This window comes from Culex pipiens, chromosome 3 (genome assembly GCF_016801865.2).
Source record: "Culex pipiens pallens isolate TS chromosome 3, TS_CPP_V2, whole genome shotgun sequence".
NCBI lineage: Eukaryota > Metazoa > Arthropoda > Insecta > Diptera > Culicidae > Culex > Culex pipiens.
Genome location: NC_068939.1, coordinates 118,189,486 through 118,211,005, shown reverse-complemented (window position 1 = coordinate 118,211,005; position 21,520 = coordinate 118,189,486). Strand labels below are relative to the sequence as shown.

The 21,520-nt window shown below is 33.7% G+C and overlaps 2 protein-coding genes across 3 annotated transcripts in view; both read left to right on the top strand.

Annotated features, from left to right (window-relative positions):
- Nucleotides 1-21,520, top strand: part of LOC120417916 (neuropeptide SIFamide receptor-like) — a 248,126-nt gene that overhangs the window by 183,665 nt on the left and 42,941 nt on the right. The window lies entirely within an intron of this gene.
- Nucleotides 2,259-3,314, top strand: LOC120417893 (larval/pupal cuticle protein H1C-like). Its single transcript, XM_039580116.1, has 3 exons — nt 2,259-2,413; nt 2,543-2,679; nt 2,746-3,314. The coding sequence occupies exons 1-3, from the start codon at nt 2,402-2,404 to the stop codon at nt 3,014-3,016; spliced, it is 420 nt and encodes a 139-aa protein (XP_039436050.1). The 5' UTR covers nt 2,259-2,401; the 3' UTR covers nt 3,017-3,314.

Sequence of the window (21,520 nt, the reverse complement as noted above, 5' to 3'; positions counted from 1 at the left end):
TGTTCCATGTTCAAAAAAGTGCAACTAAAAAAATGCTATGAAATGTTTCGACTGGAGTTCCTATTTGCCCTATATGTCCACTGTAAAAATATTGTAAATTTTGATGGTTTAATTTTGGAATGTTGAATATTACCTCTTTTATAATGAAATTTTACCTCAATTTAGACTGAAAAAGTGACATTGCACCAGAAAAGTTGTAAAATTACACATTTTTAGATATTACACATTTCTGACATTAAAGATGTACGGCCTCTTCCCAGATGTAATATTACCATGATTTTTTTTTACTGTGTCCCTGATCGAACCAGACAACAAGTAAACAAGTAAACAATGCTTTGTAAAACTAATGATTCCGTAAAGAGAATACTGGAGCAATTATGCGTCGTTTTTAATGAGTTTCCAAACAAATTAATAGATTTTATGAGATTTTCGAAAAAATACGTAAATCTAAAATTAAAAATGATCATTAGTCAAAATCGCCCAAAATTTACTTATGACAATTTTGTGTAGAACGGCACTTTTTCACAAAACTATTAACTTTTTGCATTAAAAATTAAACTATGTTTGGGTGATAAAAGTATTTTATCAAAAGTTTTTTTTTTTTTTCATTTTTTAGCATTGAAAGCTAGATCACAAGTTGCTGACATATTGGAATTTTAAAATGGGGCTCTGAGACTTGGGTGAAACATTGAAAACTTTAATTATCCTGTTTGTTTTTCTCTTATCCTTAGCAACCAGAGGTCCAAACTTATATGTTTATGAGATAATATTTTAGTAAATTATCTGAACTTTTCGATGTTTTTTTTTCAGAAATGTTCACTTATGATGTTATTGCATTGTTTAAAAAATCGGATTTGGGACATTATGTTTGTAGAAAAAAAATAATTTTGGTGCCAAAAGACATTTTTTAAACAATTGATTGTAAAAATAGTAAAATGATTAGGTGCATCAATCAATTCATAGATAATTAATAATATTATTTTCATGAATTTTAATTGTTTTTTTGCGTAGCTTTTCAGCAAAACGTGTGAAACTTAACCCAATTATTAAAAAATATCCATATTCTACAGAGAGTTTGAGTCAATTACACAAAACGATCTAGAACATCACAGTAATCTTTTTAACTCACGCTGTCCTCATTTGTCCCAGAGGATCAAGTTTCGCCACTATTCCCTACGCCATGACAAAATAATTTTAAAAGCAAGTTTTAAAGTTAGTTTGAATGAATTTGGCGTTAATAATTTTCGTAGTCAACTCTTCTAAAAAAAAATCTTCTAAAATATTGAAACTGTTTTTTTGTCTTTAACCGACCATCACCACCTGATCGTTTGACACTTTTGTTCCATTTGACAAAATTATTGTTACTAATCAAGTACAATCTTCTGTGACACCATAAATCATTGCAATTGCATTCCTTTAACAGAATTCGGGACAAACCACGAGTTTCTGTTGACTTTTCATGAAAACCCCAATAACACCAGCAAACATAGATGTTTGAAACGTAAAATTACTGGAAAACTACAACTGTATTTACATTTTATTTAAAACGCATTATTTTACTCATGGTAAAGAAATTTCATTCAAATGAAACAAACAAACAAATTATTTAATTTTTGAATTATTTATTGATCCAAAACTCTAACTCTATCAATATCACATTGCAACTGATCGAACGGCAAACCAAATTACAACAACCCAAACTTAATCGACACCTCACAACCGATTCGTTCGCGTGCAGCATAATTACTAAGGCGCGATCTCCGTTTCAGCTGTTCAGCGCGATCAAATCGAGTTTACCTCCGCATTGGCGAACCCCTCTCAAGTGTCTCTCAACGCGGCGAGGACACCTCCCCAAACTCTCCTTCTCCTCCTCCTCCCCGCACAGGTCGCTCTGATCTTGGCGCGAGGTTCAGCGCGCGTTTGACCTGCGCGCGGTCTCCTCCACACCCTCTGCCTGTCTAGGAAGCTCGTTGAAGTACGACTCTCCGGAAACCTGATCTCAGGCGTACGCGCGCGCGCCTCAAAATTTACGGTTTCAAACCTGATCGTCGCTGAGATCGTGTTCTTGGGGTTGAAGTTGTGCTGCGCTGTGTGTGTGTTTGTACCCTAATATGTCACTTCGGGGTGTCGTTTTTTTTCTGCTCGAGGACCTCCACTTGAACTTGGCAGCAGCGTGCAGAGAGAGCATAGTACGGCAGAACTTACAAGAGTGAGAGAGAACGGCGACTTCGGCGACGTTGACTCCTTGGCGATCACGAGTCGGTTCGCGTCAACGCGATATTTTCACTATAAAAGCTAGCCGGCCCAACCGATTATCGTCAGTCAATTGTAGTGCACTGTAAGCAACCTCATCTAAGTCAACACTTTTGTTTAGTAAACAAAACAACAACAAACCGTCAAAATGTTCAAGCTGGTGCGTAACACAAAGTGATCTAGAGTGTGATATCCAAGTGCTATTACCAAGGACATTACAAAGGATTAAAAACACAAGTGTATGGTGATCGTGACTTCGTTACTGACCTCCTACTCCTCCTCGTTACAGTTCGTTGTGTCCTGCCTGTTCGCCGCCGCCGTCGCCGCCCCAGCCCCAGGTGTCGTGCTGGCTTCCTCCCCGGTTGTCCACGCTGTCCACACCCCAGTGGTCCATGCCGCCCCTGTGGCCGTCAGCCACCAGTCCTCGTAAGTTACCCATCCTACCGGGAACCCAACCGACGTCCTAACTGATCTCTTCCTCTCCTCACACAGCCACGTGGTTCACCACGCCCCGGTCGTGAAGCACGCCGTCGTGGCCCACCACGCCCCGGTCGTTGCCGTCCACCACGCCCCGATCGTCCACCACACCCCGATCGTCAAGACCGTCCCGGTTGTGCACTCTGCCCCGCTCATCACCAAGACCGTCGTCGCTGCCCCGGTCGTCCACAAGACCTACGTGTCCTCGCCGGTGGTGCACTCCGTCCACCCAGTCCCAGTTGTCCACAAGTCCGTCGTCGCCCACCCCGTGCTGGTCCACCACTAAGTCATCCCAATTCACACAAACACCCCACACAACCACAAACACACTTTAGAAGACAAAAATTAGCAATCACGTAAAATACTCTTTCCGAACCTTCTTCAACCCGTGATGAAGGACACCCAAATTTAGTTTTTGTACATAGTTTAAATCAGTACCAGTGAGGTTTTTTTTTTGTTATTATTACACCAACCAACAAACAAACAACACAAACGAACAGTTTGAGTCATCAAAGTGGAGAAAAACAGAACAATTGCTAAAAAAAACTCAAAATACATGCAACTTTGTTGAAAAAGTTAAAACATTCATTATTTTTATTCATCTAAAATGTATCACAACTTTTGTCCAAACATGTCTCGAAACGAATTACTCTCGAAGTAGAATGAACCTTCTAAAAAATGTAAAACTTCTTTGAATTTGTATTCAAATAATACATTCTATCATATATTTTAGAGCCCTACTCCTAAAGAATGACCGAGCCACGTAGCCTAATGGTAATGCTTCCGCCTCGTAAGCGGTAGATCGGGGTTCAAATCCCGGCTCGGACCAACACAACTGGTGATCGTTTCTCTTCAGGATTCGATTGCTTAGTAAAGGGAAGGTAGTGTATCGTCACAAACTGGACCTTATCACGACACCTTAGGGAGGCGACCTATGGAATGTTAACTTTAACCTAAACATGTTAACATTAGTTGAGTGAAAAACTGCCACTGAATCCGCTTTGTAAATGCCGGCCCCGATACTCTTCACGGGTGTTCCCCTCAGGAACTGGGAAAGATTTACTTTACTTACTTTTCTTTTATAGTTTTCAAAAATGAGCTGTACTTAATTAAAAAAAAATACTGGTCTACATATTCTTTCAAAAACTGCTTTTGAAAATAAAAAAAAAAGTAATAACTTTCTCGAGTGTTTTGATTGTTTGGATCGTTACCTGTTTTTTTTTTTTGTTTAATTTTACTGACTATTTTTTTTTTTTGGTTTTTGTTTTTAAGTTATATTAATAGGTTTATTTTGATTAGATTTTTAAAATTAATTATTGGGAGTTAATGCATCTTTTTGAGCAAATTTATATTACTTTGAAAAATAATAGAGTCTGCTATATTTTTTTTAAATATTGACATCTTATTTTTTACTTTTTTCTTCAAAACAAAGTATTTCTGTCTGTGATTGATAAAAAATAAAACTGTGAGTTTAAAAAAATATTCAACAAATAATTTTCAAGAGGTTTTGCATTCCATTGAATATGAACTGGTAATGAAAATACGTTTTATAAATTTAAATTGTTGCGAGTGAAAAAAAATCAATGTTGTTAAAAACTTAATCAAAGATATGACATTTATGCAATGATACCAACTGGTTAGATTTTATAGGGGGGGAATGAATTTCTTAAAATTCAGCCAAGGGGGGAATGGATCAATAAAGGTTGAGAACCACTGTTCTAAATCATCTCAGAGTAGTTTAGAGGTTTGACCTAAAGCTCAAGAATCAAAAATAAGACAACGAAAAAAATTTTTTTTTTCGTCGTTATTCGATTATCCAAGGTGAAATTTCGCCAAGGCTTTCGGAGTATTGAGTCTGGACTGTATTGCATCAGGAACTTATGATTTTTTATCATATTTTGGTGAATTTTCATCAGGTTCACATTTTTACATATTTTTTATGTAATATTAGTATAAAAACTAACTTAATCCACCTATGTTGTTGGAGCCTTCCTCACTTTTTACCAACATTTAATAATATGATGGGTTTGTGACTCAAATTCCATCTATTTTTCAATAAAAAAAAATACACGAATATCACTTAAGCAGTCATAATTTGAGACAGGGTTGCCAGATCTTCCATGTTATGGACTCATTGGAAAGACTCATTACCTAACCAAAGATGGGTCGGATGATGGATCCGGACATAGCTTAGGCAACCTTCGGGAAGTCGCGTGTTTTCGCCTTTTTTACAAGAGCCATTACAAACTGTGTACAAAGTACACTTACGCGATTGCCGGTGGGATAAAGAAAAGTACATAAATATCTCTTAAGTGGTCTTAACTTGAGACAGGGTTGCCAGATCTTCAATGTTTTGGACTCATTGCAAAGGTCTTTTGATTACCTAACCAACGATGGGTCGGATGATGAATCCGGACATAGTTTACATACATTTAAATAAGATCCGGCTTAAGAAAAGTACATAAATATCTTTTAAGGGTCATAACTTGATACAGGGTTACCAGTTATTCAATGTTTTGGACTCGTTGGAAAGGTCTTTTGATTACACCCAACTGGCAGTCGCATGATTGTGATGCATGGCGGCATGAAAGTATATCAGAATCTGCATGAAATCTGTCCTCATGCATTTTTTGCGATATAGGAGTATGACATTTTTGCCCGTTACCGACAATCATCGACATTACCGATTGTAGATCGCTGAAATTTTTACACGCGGGCAAAAATGATCTACGGGCTTGCTGCAAAAAATGTTATAAAATGTGTCATTTTCTGCAGCAAATCAAATGTTGCAGATTTTGAGATATATTTTTCCTTTGGGTGTACCTAACCAACGATGGGTCAGATGATGGATCCGGACAGAGTTTACATGCATTTAACGGTGCACATCAACCAGAGCTTTTGCACTCAGATTTTTGTTACAGACTTTTTGGTATCTTCAAAACTACGGGAACTATCTTTATAATTTTCTATTCATCCCCTAATTTACTATTTTCATAAAGATTTATAGCAAAATTTGTCAATTTTTACAGTCAAAATATTTCAGGATTGGGTTCGTAAGTTTAACAATTCTAGAATAAGAAGACAACAACTTCCTTGGTTGCTGTGTACCCTTAAGTGAGATCCGGCATCAAAAAAGTACATAAATATCACTTAAGTGGTCATATCTCGAGACAGGGTTGCCAAATCTTCAATGTTTTGGACTCATTGGAAATGTCTTTTGATTACCTAACCAACGATGGGTCGGATGATGGATCCGGACATAGTTTACATGCATTTAAGTGAGATCCGGCATCAAAAAAGTACATAAATATCACTTAAGTGGCCATATCTCGAGACAGGGTTGCCAAATCTTCAATGTTTTGGACTCGTTGGAAAGGTCTTTTGATTACCTAACTAACGATGGGTCGGATGGTGGATCCGGACATAGTTTACATACATTTAAGTGAGATCCGGCTTCAAAAAAGCTCATAAATATCACTTAAGTGGTCATAACTTGAGACAGGGTTGCCAGATCTTCAATGTTTTGGACTCATTGGAAAGGTCTTTTGATTACTAAACCAACGATAAGTCGGATGATGGATCCGGACATAGTTTTCATATAGATAAGTGACTCAAAGTATCAACTCTGACACTTTTTTATACATAACTTTTGACCTACTTATCGGATCTTCAAACAATTCAATAGTGCAGTATGGGGCACCAACACGGATCGAATGCAACTTGTTTGAATCAAATCGGATCAGCATGTGCCGAGAAAACGTTGCAAGAATTTTGAGCACCAAGGAGAATACGCACACACATACACACACACACACACAGACATTTGTGCAGTTTTCGATTCTGAGTCGATAGGTATACATGAATATAGGTCTACGAGCTGTTTTTCAAAAGTTCATTTTTCGAGCAGGATTATAGCCTTACCTCAGTGAGGAAGGCAAAAGAGGTAATATTCATCATACCAAATATAAACCCCTAAATATGACCAAAAAACGATACTTTGAATCAATTCTGAGAGCTTCAGATTCAGCGGGCAAAATTCCATTGAAAACATATTGTTGAACAATTTTAGAATTTCGTTAGGGTGGTCCCATTCACTTTTCCCTTAAATATTATACATTTTCAAATGAAGATATATTCTTTAAAAAAATACTCCTAATTTTGTCTGCGTTTGAGGTGCTAAGGAGGGGAGATCCTTTCGAATGCAACCAGAAGCTTAAAATTTGGCCAGCGCTTTTCCGAGATTGTTAAACTTTAAATATGCATCTTTTATACCTTAAATTGGCTGTTACTTTTGACCCTTGAGTCCAAATTGACTTATCAAAACATAAATATATTTGTTTTTTAATGCTCAAAAAGTGCCCTGAGCATCACTTTCCTCTAAAACTTAATCCTGAAACGTTCAGAAAACATTTCTTTGAAGTTTTGCTCAGATGCTGTTTCTAAATTTGCTCGTAGAAGGCGTAAGCGTAGACGAGATAAAATGTTGGTGTCCAACAACTTTCTAGTAGACAAACAAATTCCAGAAAATATTCCTAAAAAGTTAGATTTTCAAAATCACCCTAATCGTGAACCACCCTAATTTTCAATCAAACCAAAAGTTGCCCCTCTCATTTGCAACAACTCTTCTGAAGACAACGCTCCAAAACTTCGCCATTTTTCGGAAAATCAATTTTCCTATTAATTTTGCGATCTGGACCACTGTGCAGTGTTGCCAGATATGAAAATTTTGCGTTTGAAGATTTCAAATGTATTCTTAACCGGTTGGACGAGCAATTACGGGAAAACTCGATTCGCTTGCAGCAAGTTTTGCCTTCCTCACTGAGGAAAGGCTGTAAAATCACTTCGAAAATTTAGATTAGATCCCAAGACCCACCTTCACGTATATATATCGACCTCAGACACCAATTCTCAGCAAATGTCGGTGTATGTGGTTGATCAAAATAATTGAACTCGATTATCTCGGAGATATGTCATTAAACATGATTTTGGCTAAAGTCCGGAAGGTTTGTAAGAAATGCTATATATTTTTCGAAAGGTATTTAATTAAAATTGCATGGAGATGGTAATCTCAGCGGGTTGCAGACTAGATTTTGTCATGTCTACGTTAAATCACAGTAGGCCTTGAAATTTGAAGAAATAATTTCAAAAATTTCGTATCGGAAAAAAATTAATGTCATAAATTTAAGGACAGTTTCAAGATTATATAAATCTGTTCTTTTAAAAAAAAAACTATCTGTATTTAAAAAAACGATTAATCTAACTCATTTCAAAATTCCCCTAGAACTCCTCAGTAGAATTTACGCAAAGAAAAGGTCGGCACTTGCGATGAATTAAGGTGACACATGGTCCATCCATCAGTCACTTGGGATGTCATGCCAGCACGTGGCATCCCTTGGAGATTGCACCCTCGAAGATGATGACGCGGTCATTTTCCGGGCTGACGTGCGAGTGCATGTACGGGTTGGCCTCGCCAAGGATACAGCGATTAGATCCTCCCACTGCCATTGTAGCAAACCGCCATGATTATGCATGAAGTGGCGGCTTCTGCTTCTTCTCGTAGAATGCTTCAAGCAATTCGATGCAAATATGCAACATGCAACGGCGTGGGTTTCACCTCCGTGCATAATTGCACACGATGATCGGCAATGTGTGCTGGTTTCAGATGAAGGAGTTTGGTGTGTAATAAACTTGACGACTTTTGGAAGCTATCGAATTTATTCGCTTTTGCTTATTATTTCCATTTGAATACTAATTTCAAAATTTTACGAATGTAATTCTAAATACCGTAAACCAGGGTGACATTAGTAAAATTTCAATGTATTTCTCAAGATTTTTTTGTTTTTTGTTTTTTTTTTGTTTTTTTTTTTTTGTTTTTTGTTTTTTGTTTTTTGTTTTTTGTTTTTTGTTTTTTGTTTTTTGTTTTTTGTTTTTTGTTTTTTGTTTTTTTGTTTTTTGATTTTTGTTTCTTGTTTCTTGTTTCTTGTTTTTTGTTTTTTGTTTTTTGTTTTTTGTTTTTTGTTTTTTGTTTTTTGTTTTTTGTTTTTTGTTTTTTGTTTTTTGTTTTTTGTTTTTTGTTTTTTGTTTTTTGTTTTTTGTTTTTTGTTTTTTGTTTTTTGTTTTTTGTTTTTTGTTTTTTGTTTTTTCTTTTTTGTTTTTTGTTTTGATCAAAAGTGCAGTGCTTCTTGGGACGCGCAGTCCTGTTTTTTCGTGATAATTTTCGTCTCTTTTGTGTCGCTCTTTGTGTGCATGGGGTGATTGGGCATAACAATTGAATAATGCCATCAAAAGTGCAGTGCTTCTTGGGACGCGCAGTCCTGTTTTTTCGTGATTAATTTTTTGAGATGCGGCAGCTTCCACTGAGAAATTTGACGCCCTCATCGACATTACATCAGCCTTTTTTTTAATCAGCCATCAGACTGATCGAGGCGATACATTTCTCAGAGGGCTGGTTTAATTTGGTGAGATCAATCCGATAATGTATCCTAATCAAAATAAACCATTTCATATTTAATATGCACTGGGTCTTTGTGAGATGATCTTGTCATCCCATCAATTGAAATCTTGTGTTTATAAGAGTTTTATTAATGTTCTTTCTGTCACCAACAGTGAGCGAGTTGTGGCGCTATAACCACGGCAAATAGTGTCCAGGGCATTTGTGGAAATACAGTGTCCCATCCTCGAGGGTCCCGGAGCACCAAAACTTCTTAGCATGGTGGCTCCCAACGATAATTTGCCTAAACAAACAGGAACGTGAGCGGGGGATCCCCACGTTTCTTCCTCCCCTGTCGATTCAGAAATGTGTTGTTGTTTGAACATTCGTGTTCAAACTCAATCCAATTCAAAGAATCATCTTTGCGGTAAACTTTACGCAGTTGGCCTGGCCGCTTTAACGTTTGTGATGTTTCAAAGCAATTTATTGCATTGGGCACTGCAATTGTTAATAATGACAAGAGGATGCTAGGCGTTAATCAACCTAAGGCATTTTCCAGGATGCCCTCGAAAGACTGGCTGCGCTAGGGTTAGATTAGATTAGATTAGATTTTCTTTTTTGTTTTTTGTTTTTTGTTTTTTGTTTTTTGTTTCTTGTTTCTTGTTTCTTGTTTTTTGTTTTTTGTTTTTTGTTTTTTGTTTTTTGTTTTTTGTTTTTTGTTTTTTGTTTTTTGTTTTTTGTTTTTTGTTTTTTGTTTTTTGTTTTTTGTTTTTTGTTTTTTGTTTTTTGTTTTTTGTTTTTTGTTTTTTGTTTTTTGTTTTTTGTTTTTTGTTTTTTGTTTTTTGTTTTTTGTTTTTTGTTTTTTGTTTTTTGTTTTTTGTTTTTTGTTTTTTGTTTTTTGTTTTTTGTTTTTTGTTTTTTGTTTTTTGTTTTTTGTTTTTTGTTTTTTGTTTTTTGTTTTTTGTTTTTTGTTTTTTGTTTTTTGTTTTTTGTTTTTTGTTTTTTGTTTTTTGTTTTTTGTTTTTTGTTTTTTGTTTTTTGTTTTTTGTTTTTTGTTTTTTGTTTTTTGTTTTTTGTTTTTTGTTTTTTGTTTTTTGTTTTTTGTTTTTTGTTTTTTGTTTTTTGTTTTTTGTTTTTTGTTTTTTGTTTTTTGTTTTTTGTTTTTTGTTTTTTGTTTTTTGTTTTTTGTTTTTTGTTTTTTGTTTTTTGTTTTTTGTTTTTTGTTTTTGTTTTTTGTTTTTTGTTTTTTGTTTTTTTTTTTTTTGTTTTTTGTTTTTTGTTTTTTGTTTTTTGTTTTTTGTTTTTTGTTTTTTGTTTTTTGTTTTTTGTTTTTTGTTTTTTGTTTTTTGTTTTTTGTTTTTTGTTTTTTGTTTTTTGTTTTTTGTTTTTTGTTTTTTGTTTTTTGTTTTTTGTTTTTTGTTTTTTGTTTTTTGTTTTTTGTTTTTTGTTTTTTGTTTTTTGTTTTTTGTTTTTTGTTTTTTGTTTTTTGTTTTTTGTTTTTTGTTTTTTGTTTTTTGTTTTTTGTTTTTTGTTTTTTGTTTTTTGTTTTTTGTTTTTTGTTTTTTGTTTTTTGTTTTTTGTTTTTTGTTTTTTGTTTTTTGTTTTTTGTTTTTTGTTTTTTGTTTTTTGTTTTTTGTTTTTTGTTTTTTGTTTTTTGTTTTTTGTTTTTTGTTTTTTGTTTTTTGTTTTTTGTTTTTTGTTTTTTGTTTTTTGTTTTTTGTTTTTTGTTTTTTGTTTTTTGTTTTTTGTTTTTTGTTTTTTGTTTTTTGTTTTTTGTTTTTTGTTTTTTGTTTTTTGTTTTTTGTTTTTTGTTTTTTGTTTTTTGTTTTTTGTTTTTTGTTTTTTGTTTTTTGTTTTTTGTTTTTTGTTTTTTGTTTTTTGTTTTTTGTTTTTTGTTTTTTGTTTTTTGTTTTTTGTTTTTTGTTTTTTGTTTTTTGTTTTTTGTTTTTTGTTTTTTGTTTTTTGTTTTTTGTTTTTTGTTTTTTTTCTTTGTTTTTTTTTGTTTTTTGTTTTTTGTTTTTTGTTTTTTTTTTGTTTTTTGTTTTTTGTTTTTTGTTTTTTGTTTTTTGTTTTTTGTTTTTTGTTTTTTGTTTTTTGTTTTTTGTTTTTTGTTTTTTGTTTTTTGTTTTTTTTCTTTGTTTTTTTTTTGTTTTTTGTTTTTTGTTTTTTGTTTTTTTTTTTTCTTTGTTTTTTTTTTTTTTTTGTCAAAAGTCTGATTAATTTCACTGCGATGCCGATGTTGCTCGTACACTCACTAATTTGATAACTTTCAGTAATGTTTGCAACCAATTCTACCGCTGCTCCTTCCGGCCATTTGAAAGTTATTGCCTTAAATTAGTACCAACGTGCCAACAACAACGATCAGAAAAAAGTGCGACTTCCGGTTGGCTGACTGGCATGAAGCATAAACGATTTGACTTTTCCCTGTTTTACTTTTTTTCCCCCTCAGGTGGGGGAAAATCTAGGTGGAATCTGGGCGAATACTCCTACTTGGAGAAGGGACTTCTCTGCTAGAGATATTCTGATCATTTCGGATGCTGTCACAAATAAAAAGCTGGCAACACCGAGTTCGAGTCTTGACGACCTGTCTTATGCAGTGTTGCCAGTTCCAATGTATCGAACTACGCACTTTTACTCTCTGAACCAAGCTCGAAAACCCTCTACTAATTGCACCACAGGTTTAGTTTCACTGCACCAGGAGTTGCCAAATTTTTCCACCGACCACTTCCGGTTATCCTGGGCAACGAAACTTTCCGGCGCACGTTTTATGGACAGCTGGAGAGCGTAATTTGCGGTTCATAGCTACCTTTTGGGTTTCGTGTAAAGCACACGTACACGAAGTGAGCACACACACACACACCTTCATTTCACACATTTTTCGACCTAACCTAACCTCACCTAGACGAACTTGCCAGGCTGTCCGTGTAACGAACCAGGACCAGAACCAGGACGACGCCAGCCGGAAGCTATTTTGGAAGCGCGCTGGACCAGGGCGACCAGGATGAAGTTCGTCGTAATAGTTCGTTCAACTGGTTCTGGCTCCATCCAGCCGATGGTGTGAGGTGTGGCAAAATGGATAAATTCACTTTTCTTGAACTTGACACCGGCGAGCATACCGAATGTGAGACGGTTGGTTAGCTTCTGGAGTCTGGTCTGGTGTCCGCTGTTGGAGGGAAAATCGTTGCAGAATCTCTGCACGTTCGTTGGGAAATATCAGAGGAATTGTTGTTTGGACTAGAGGGGAGCTGACCTGCGGTAGGTCACCGCAAACTGGTGGAAAATTTAATGATGGGGTGGAGTAGGGTCAATTTCGAAAATAATTTTAATGTGTATCAATTATCTTACCATTTAGCTGAAAGTTTTCACATTCACGCATCTAATGTATTCAGAATTATTGAAATAGGCAATTAATTATAAATGTATTGAATGGTTTAAAGGGTTACAAACATGTGCAATTCCAGCTCGAATCAGGAATTTTTCTGGTACTTTTGTACCAGACCCTCTCCGATTTCAATGAAACTTTTTAGACATGTTATCCTAGGCCTATATAAGCCATTTTTGTGTACACGGAGAGACCGGCCAGGGCAAATCTAAGAAAATCTTGGTTAATTTAACTAAAAGTATGGGTTATTTTTTTACACAGCTTTTTTTCAACAATCGATTGTTGATTTGTTAACCCGAAATTGCTGACTACCAGTAACTAATTGCCATTTTTGTTGGTTAAATGGCCGAAAAAAATTCTAGCAGTCGATTGCTAGAATATTTTTTCCAGAAAATTAACTAATTTTTTTTTTGTCAAAAACAGGCTGGACCATATTTTTCAACCATTTTTTTACAATTTTTTTTCGTTGTATCAACCGAAATATTTATGCATGCAGCAAATTATTAGTGGTTTTTAACAAAACATTCCTTAATCAAACATAATTAATTAGTTTCTATATATATTTTCTTTGATTATTTAACAATACAGGCTGGGCCGAATTTCTAGCTATATTTTTAACTAATGTCTTACTTGAACACAGAAAAATATTCGTACATGTAGTCAGTAATTAGCTGTTGATAGCAATATTTTTATTGAATTTGCAGTAAATTTTATAATAATGCCTCACAAATTAATGCTGGGTGTTTTTATATTCGTATATTCTGCCTAAAATTTTAACTTTTTGTACTAATTTGTTTTTTTTTGCATGAAGTTATTAAATTACTGTTAAAAAGCATAAAATTAAAACTTTTTTTTAACTGTTATTATAAAACATGTAAAGTTTAATTAATGTTTTAAAAAAATATAATAATGAAAGGATTTTACAAATTTTGTTAAACATATTTAAAAAAGATGTTTAATTTCTCGCGAATTCCTAGAAAATAGAAACCGAGCAAAATTTTCACCAAGTTTTAAGCTTATAATTGTATTATGTTGTATAAAATTAAGTCTTGTATTCACTTACCATCACTGTGAAATCATCCGATAAGTCATCATCATCTACAACGGTCTCAGGTTTAGTTATTTTTCTTGTGGTTGGACACAGAATTCACACAAAAGCGAACCTTTTGCTGCAAATAGACATATAAAATTTATTAGTAATTTTATACAAAATTCTTAATTTTGGCTATAAACTGAAAAAAGGAAAGAAAATAAATGTAATTATAATGAGGAAAGAAGAAATATCAATAATGCTACTTACCAAGCTTGCATTTATTTAACAACTACTTTTGGCAACACACTTTCATTGCATTTGATTCAATTTATTCAACTCCGATTCATGAAAACAACATTTTTAGTTTTACTTACCAGTTTATTGAGCAGTCTTCTATAAACAGCATTTTTAAAATATTAATATCTTCTTTTGTATATCTTTTATAAATTTTAGTTTTTAGACATTTCCCATCATCGAATTTTTATTTTGATTTTATGTGACACAATATATAACAATAATTTCAAAATTTTCAAATCAGGACTAACATTTTAAAAGGGCGTAATATTGAATGTTTGGCCCTTTTGAAATGTTAGTCTTGATTTGAAAATTTTGAAAATATTGTTTTCGAAAAGATCGGAAAATTTCACAAATATTTCATATTTTAACATTGAAAATCGGAACATTAGTTGCTGAGATATCGACATTGAAAAATGGTGGGCTGTTTGGGTGAGACTTAGAAAACATCAATTTTCCTGTTTTTAAACCTTTGCATTGCAATATCTCAGCAACTAAAGGTCGTATCAACAAAGTCCGAAGAAGAAAAATATAGAGAATTTTCTCAGCTTTTCAAAAATATTTTTTTCAAAAGTGGGCAAACATGTGCACTAATTTTAAAAAATGAAAAACTTCGACTATTTTCAAAAAAGTCACCTAAATATGGATTTAACTTGAAAACGGTGCACTTTATCAAAATTTCAGTAAAGTACTTTTTGATTGCAAATTTGATTTTACATCGAAAAATGAAGTTAAAAAATTTTTGCGACCAAAATTTCGATTTTTTGAAAAAATCAGTATTGATTCAAAAATTCATAACTCGGTCAATGATTTTTTGCACAACCTGGAAATTTCTGAAAAGTTGGCATTTTATGTCCTCTAAAACATATAAAAAAATAAAAAAAAAACAAAAATAGTGTTTTTTTGCAAATCAAGTTTTAGTGTTAAAAAGTTAAATAACAAAATCACCATTTTTTTTACCGTGTATTATTTTTTTCCAGTGTAGTCCGTATCCATACCTTCAACTTTACAGAAGACACCAAATCGATCAAAAAATTCCTTCAAAAGATACAGATTTTTGAATTTTCATACATCATTTTTGTATATACAGCTGCCAAATTTGTATGGAAAATTATATGGACAAACTAATGATGCAAAATGGCTTCTTTTGGCATACCGAAGGCACAAAAAAAGTTTCAGTCGGATTAAAAAATACAAAAAATTAAAATTGAAGAAAAAAGACCGATTTCGTAGAGAATTGCTCAACTACAAGTACCATGCTTCTCCATCAAAATTTCAATGGATATAGAAATACGTTTCAGCAAATTTTGGCTAGTTTTATAATATTTTAATACTTAATTGATGTTGATAAGTTCAACTTTTTTCTAACTGAAATTTCACCGGCAATCCCATTTTTGATAGGTTATGATTTAGTACTTTGATGTCTTCGGGATTTGTTTAATGATTAAAATAAAATAAAAAAGTTTTCTCTTGCAAATTCCCATACAATATTGATCCCCAGAATGGACCGTTCCCTAGAAATGTTTAGTGTTGTTGTTGAAATACATCCAGTGGTATACCCATCTTATTGTTTTCTCTTATTGTAAAAGTTTCATTTAATATATATATATGTTTATAATTTCCCTTTTTCAGCAAAAAAAAAATATTACTGTTAATAGACAGATAGAAATTGTGACCGTTTGAATCAACTGCTATAATTAATTAATGACTCGAAAATTAGCGACTAGCTTAACTCACTGTTAGACAGTGTGTTCAAATCCTTAATAGATATCCCTTTTTTAAATTTGTTTGAAGACTGGCCAAACAAAACGAAACAATGGACTTCCGGGTAATTTCGTTATGACATTTTTTAAATTACTTGAACCTTTGTTAGTTTTTCTTTATAGTTCTTAAGGGTGCACAGCAACGAAGGAAGTTGTTGTCTTCTTTTTTCCAAAATTGCCAAACTTACGGACCCAACAACGTGATTGTAAAAATAGTCAAACTTTGTTGTAAATTACTTTGTGGACTATGTACTATTAGGGGATGCATAATAAATATTTCGATAGTACCCGTTGTTTTGAAGATATTAAAATGTCTGTAACAAAAATCTGTGTGCAAAAGCTCTGGTTGTTGTGCATCGTTAAAAGCTTTAATAGAACTATTACACTACCTCCCTAACAAAGCTATGAATATAAAACTTAACACTTAACTCCACACTGCCCACATTAGTTGACAACCGTTTAGACGGAGCAGGGACAATGGGTGGAAAGGAAGCCCCCTCCGGCTCGTGTCACACCACGTGGCCGCAGTTTGTCCCCGGAGTTTGCGGGACGTTGTTTTGGGCAACCACATGTGAAAAATAACTTTTTCCATGATGACTATGTGCGAGTCAGCGAGAGAACTCCACAGTCTAGAGTATTTCGCATGCATTTTCCCAAAACTTTCCTTTGCTCCTGCATCCCTCCCAAAAAGCGATAGTCTCATCAGACAGGCTCTAACCGACGGCGGACCGACTTTGGCACGACATGGCGCTGCCGGCAAATGGCTTAAAAGTGATGAGCAAACATCGGAGGGGCGGAAAGTGTCTTGGCTGTTGCTGCTGATGACACTTATTTCCATCTCCGGAGAGACTTGCTTTTATGTGGCCACACATACCAGCACACACACACACACCCACACATAGATGGAGTGGCATCTGGTTTTGTTTTCTTCGGCTGGTTCTCCGGAAAAATGCACTCCAGTCGGTGGATTTGGTGCAAGTGGATCAAATGAGCAAGAAGTTGAATTTTAATAAACTGCAACTTTTCTTTGCTGCTTTTTTTTTTTGCTTGTGGCAAATGGATGTGGTTTGTGAACCGACAGCGGGGAAAGAGAGAGCAGTACATAAAAAGGATTTCATTCCGGGATTAGGACATGTCATTATCAGTTGGATGGGGGAGTAAGTGTGTGTGTTTTGGGGATGGAGTAGGCGAGTTGATGGCTTTGTGATGGCATCTCCGAAAGCTTCGAGGAAAGCCGCTGTCAGCACAGCTTTGGGGGGGGGGGGGGGTGATTTAAATTTTAATAATGTATTGTACAGTTTAAGTCATAGTTTTAAACCCAAGAACAGATACAGTGGACTCTCTCGTTATCGATATTGAAGGGGCCGTCGAGAGCGTGAGTTATCAAATTATAGAACGAAAAATCAAAGCATTCTGCTTGAAGGAACTGGAAAATTGATTGACAAATGGAGCAATATTGATATCAAGAAAATCGACAGCCAGATAGTCGACTGTATAACCATCATCTCTTATATCAACAGAAGCCATTTTGCATCATCATCATTACAATAACATACAATTACACTGACTTACAAAAATTGACAATTTGACGGCGCGTGCGCAGGTCCATCTCGAGGGGAAGCATGATGTTTGGGGACCCCAGAAACACGTGCACATTAGGGTGCCCAGAAAAAAATGACCCCCTGCTCCACAAGCGGAATACTGTTTTTTGGATTATTTTAAGCATCTGTGTAAATTTTGAGCGAAATTGGATGAGATTAACCCATTCATACCCGAGCCTACAGTTGGTGAAAAAAAAATGTTTTTCATACAAAAATGACTTTTTTAAATCGCTAATAACTTTTCAGGATGGAGTTTTACAGCTTTGGTATGTTGAACAAAGTTTTAGAGCGTTAAATTTTCAATAAGAAACTTGGGTTTTCCATATATTTTTTCGATTTTTCCCATACAAACTTAACCTCCGAGTTTCAATGGGTAGATGATAACCGATTTTGCTCACATTTGGACCAGAGTCCTAAAATAGGCCAAGGAACAATATTCAGCTTGTAGAGTGAGGTTTTGAAAAAAGGCCCATATTCAGGGCACCCTAGTGCACATTGCATTTTTCAACAAAAAAAAATCGAAAAGATCGGAAAATTTCACGAATGTTTCATATTTTAACATTGTAAATCGGACGAATAGTTGCTGAGATATCGACGTTAGAAAATTGTGGGTTTTTTGGGCGAGACTTAGAAAACATCAAATCCCTGTTTTTAAACCTTTGCATGGTAATATCTCAGCAACTAAGGGTCGTATGAACAAAGTTCTAAAAATCAAAATATAAAGAATTTTCTCAGCTTTTCAAATATATATTTTTTTTTCAAAGGTAGGCAAACATGTGCACTAATTTAAAAAAAAATGAAAAACTGCGACTATTTTCAAAAATGTTATCTAAAAATGGCTTTAACTTTATCAAAATTTCACTACAGTACTTTTTGATTGCAAATTTAGTTTTATATCGAAAAATGAAGTTGAAAAATTTTTGCGACCTATAATTCGATTTTTTCAAAAAATCATTTTTGATTAAAAAATGCATAACTCAGTCAAAGATTTTTTGCACAACCTTGAATTTTTTGAAAAGTTGGCATCTGATGTCCCCTAAAACATATCAAAAAATAAAAAAAAATAAAAATATTGTTTTTTGCAAACCAAGATTTAGTGACAAAAAGTTAAATAAAAAATCACCAATTTTTTTAACGTGTATCATTTTTTTTTCAGTGTAGTCCTTATCCATACCTACAACTTTGCTGAAGATTGATCAAAAAATTCCTTCAAAAGATACAGATTTTTGAATTTTCATGAATCATTTTTGTATGGACAGCTGCCAAATTTGTATGGAAAATTATATGGGCAAACAAATGATGGAAAATGGCTTCTTTGGGCATACCAAAGGTACCAAAAAAGTTTCAGTCGGATTAAAAAATACAAAAATTAAAATTAAAAAAAATACCGATTTCGCAGAGAATTACTCTTTTTAATATGAGCGTTTCTTTACGAAATCGGCCGATTTCGTCAATTTTTAATTTTTTTAATTTCTTATCTTTCGCAAACTTTGTGGTGGCTTCCCTATGTCCAAAGAAGTTTGTGTAATTGGTTTACCCATCAAATCCTCCATACAATTTTGGCAGCTGTTCATACAAAAATGGTACCGACCATTTTTGAACCTCTCGATTTCCGGGAAATTCGGTCAAAACTCCTGGGAAATTTTAAACTTAGAAGTATTGAAGCAAACTTATAACAGAAAATTATTTGAAAAATTCAAAATTGTTTGGAAAATTGAATGTTTAATGATCGATGTTCAAGTTCGAATTAACCAAAAAACGACGAAGTTGACTTTATAGCTGTCGGCTACCATTGCTAGTACCAACCACTAGTGTCTTCCTTTTACCTACAAGGACTTCGCCGCCCTGGGCTCCTAAGTGTATGAAAGTATGGCACGGAGCGACGGCGCCGAATACCCATATTTACACAAAGAATTTTAGAGCGCATGCCGCGGGATTCGAACCAGCAACCAGTGCGCGGTCCGATTGATCCACACGTTTGGGACCAACACTTTACCAACACTTTTCTAATCTTCCTATTAAGAAAATGTGAATTTTAACTTGTCAAAAATTCCTTACAATTGAAAGAAGCCAATAAAAATTTGGACCCCAAAATTTACCTTAAAGCACACTTAGTAGTTACACCTCAGAAATGATATCTAAAGTTTTTTAATAATATTTTAATATCTATTTTATTAAATGCTTTTTCAAAATGAGTTTAATTTCCATAGCCTCTCTTGAGTATAGCAATCCTCATAATTGGTTTTTTTTTTTTTTAAATTCTAGGTACCGAAGTTTATTTCGCTGTATCAAGATAAATGTCCATTTTTGATGTCAATAAGTCATTTTGTGTTTCACGTCAACCTCATCGTGGAATTCTCTACCAACTCACACGAAATCGGGAAAAGTTGCCCCGTCCCCTCTTCGATTTACTTGTAACTTTGTCCTAAGGGGTAACTTTTGTCCCTGATCACGAATCCAAGGTCCGTTTTTTTAATATCTCGTGACGAAGGGGCGGTACGGGTGCGGGACATTTCGCCGAATGTCGTTTCGCCGACGGTCATTTCGCCGAAGGTCATTTCGCCGAATGTCGTTTCGCCGCATGGGACGTTTCGCCGAATGAGACGTTTCGCCGAATTGACAAATAATCGTAAAATAAATATATAAAATGGACACAAATTGTATTAAAATATTTTGAAAAAGTATAATGTCCCTAAAAGGTGATTTTGCAATCTTTTTAAAAAATAATTTTTGTTTCTTAGTATGTTATTTTTATAAGTTTATGCATTATAACATGCATAAACAATCACTTAAAAAATAATCTAGTTGAAAAAAATGTGCGAGTTTTTGCATTCTTTCAAATATAAGCAGTTATTTAATTACAGCAAACAATTTTAAATCATTTCTGTGAGTTTTTGCATTAATTTCTGTTAGTTTTTTGCATTCTTGTTTTAATAAATCATTTGAATTATTTCTGTGAGTTTTTACGTTCTGTTAACCATGAGCAGTTCTTTTAGTTTTCTGCTTATAATTTTGATAAATTTCTGTTAGTTTTTGCATTCTTTGTTTTTTATTATATTATTTGTATAATTTGTGTAAGTGTTTGTATTCTTTCCAACATGAGGAGTTCTTTTGATTTTCAGCATAACATTTTGGAAAAATGCCGGTAGTTTTTGCATTCTTTACTGAGCATATTTTTTAAATTATTTCTGAGAGTTTTTGCATTCTTTCAAACATGAGCAGTTCTTTTGATTTTTAGCAAAACATTTTGGAAATTTTTTGTTAGTTTTTGCATTCTTTGTATTTAAGCATATTTTTTTTAATTATTTCTGTGAGTTTTTGCATTCTTTTAAACATGAGCAGTTCTTTTAATTGGCTGCTTATAATTTAGATTATTTCTGTTTGTTTTTGCATTCTTTGTTTTTCAAGATTTTTTTTTGTATAATTTTTGGGAGTTTTTGCATTCTTTCAAACATGAGCAGTTCTTTTGGTTTTCAGCACAACATTTTGCAAAATTGCTGTTAGTTTTTGCATTCTATATTTTTGGCATATTTTTCAATTATTTCGGTGAGTTTATGTATATTTAGTTTTTTAAGCATATTATTTCTATAATTTTTGTTAGGTTTTGCAATCTTTCAAACATGAGCAGTTTTTTTAATTTTTATCATAACATTTAGAAAAATTTCTGATAGTTTTTGCATTCTTCATTTTTTAAGAAATTTAGTTGTATTATTTCTGTGAGTTTTTGCATTCTTTGAAACATGACACGTTCTTTACTTTTTTAAATTATTATATTATTATGTTGCCACTCCTTCTCAAGTTTGCATGAGTGAATTACAAGATGGCACTTCAGCGAACAAATAGTATAAATTGTACAAAAAAGTTAATTTTTATTCAATTCGGCGAAACGTCCATTCGGCGAAATGACTTTCGGCGAAACGTACCATTCGGCGAAACGACATTCGGCGAAATGACCGTCGGCGAAACGACATTCGGCGAAACGTACCAGATCCGGGCGGTACGACCCCTTTCATGTTTGAACATGCGAAAAAAGGACGCCCGATTTGATGGCGTACACAAAATTCCGAAAAAAAACGTATTTTTCATTAAAAAACAACATTTTTTTAAAAAATTCTGCCATTCTTCGTTACTCAACTGTAATTTATTTTAGAACACGTCATTTTAAAGGAAATTTAATGTACTTTTCAAAATCTACATTAACTCCGAAGAGTCATTTTTTTCATTTAGAACAAAAAAAATCATTTTAGGATTTTGTGTTTTTTCTAACGTTGAAGGGTTTTTTTAAGT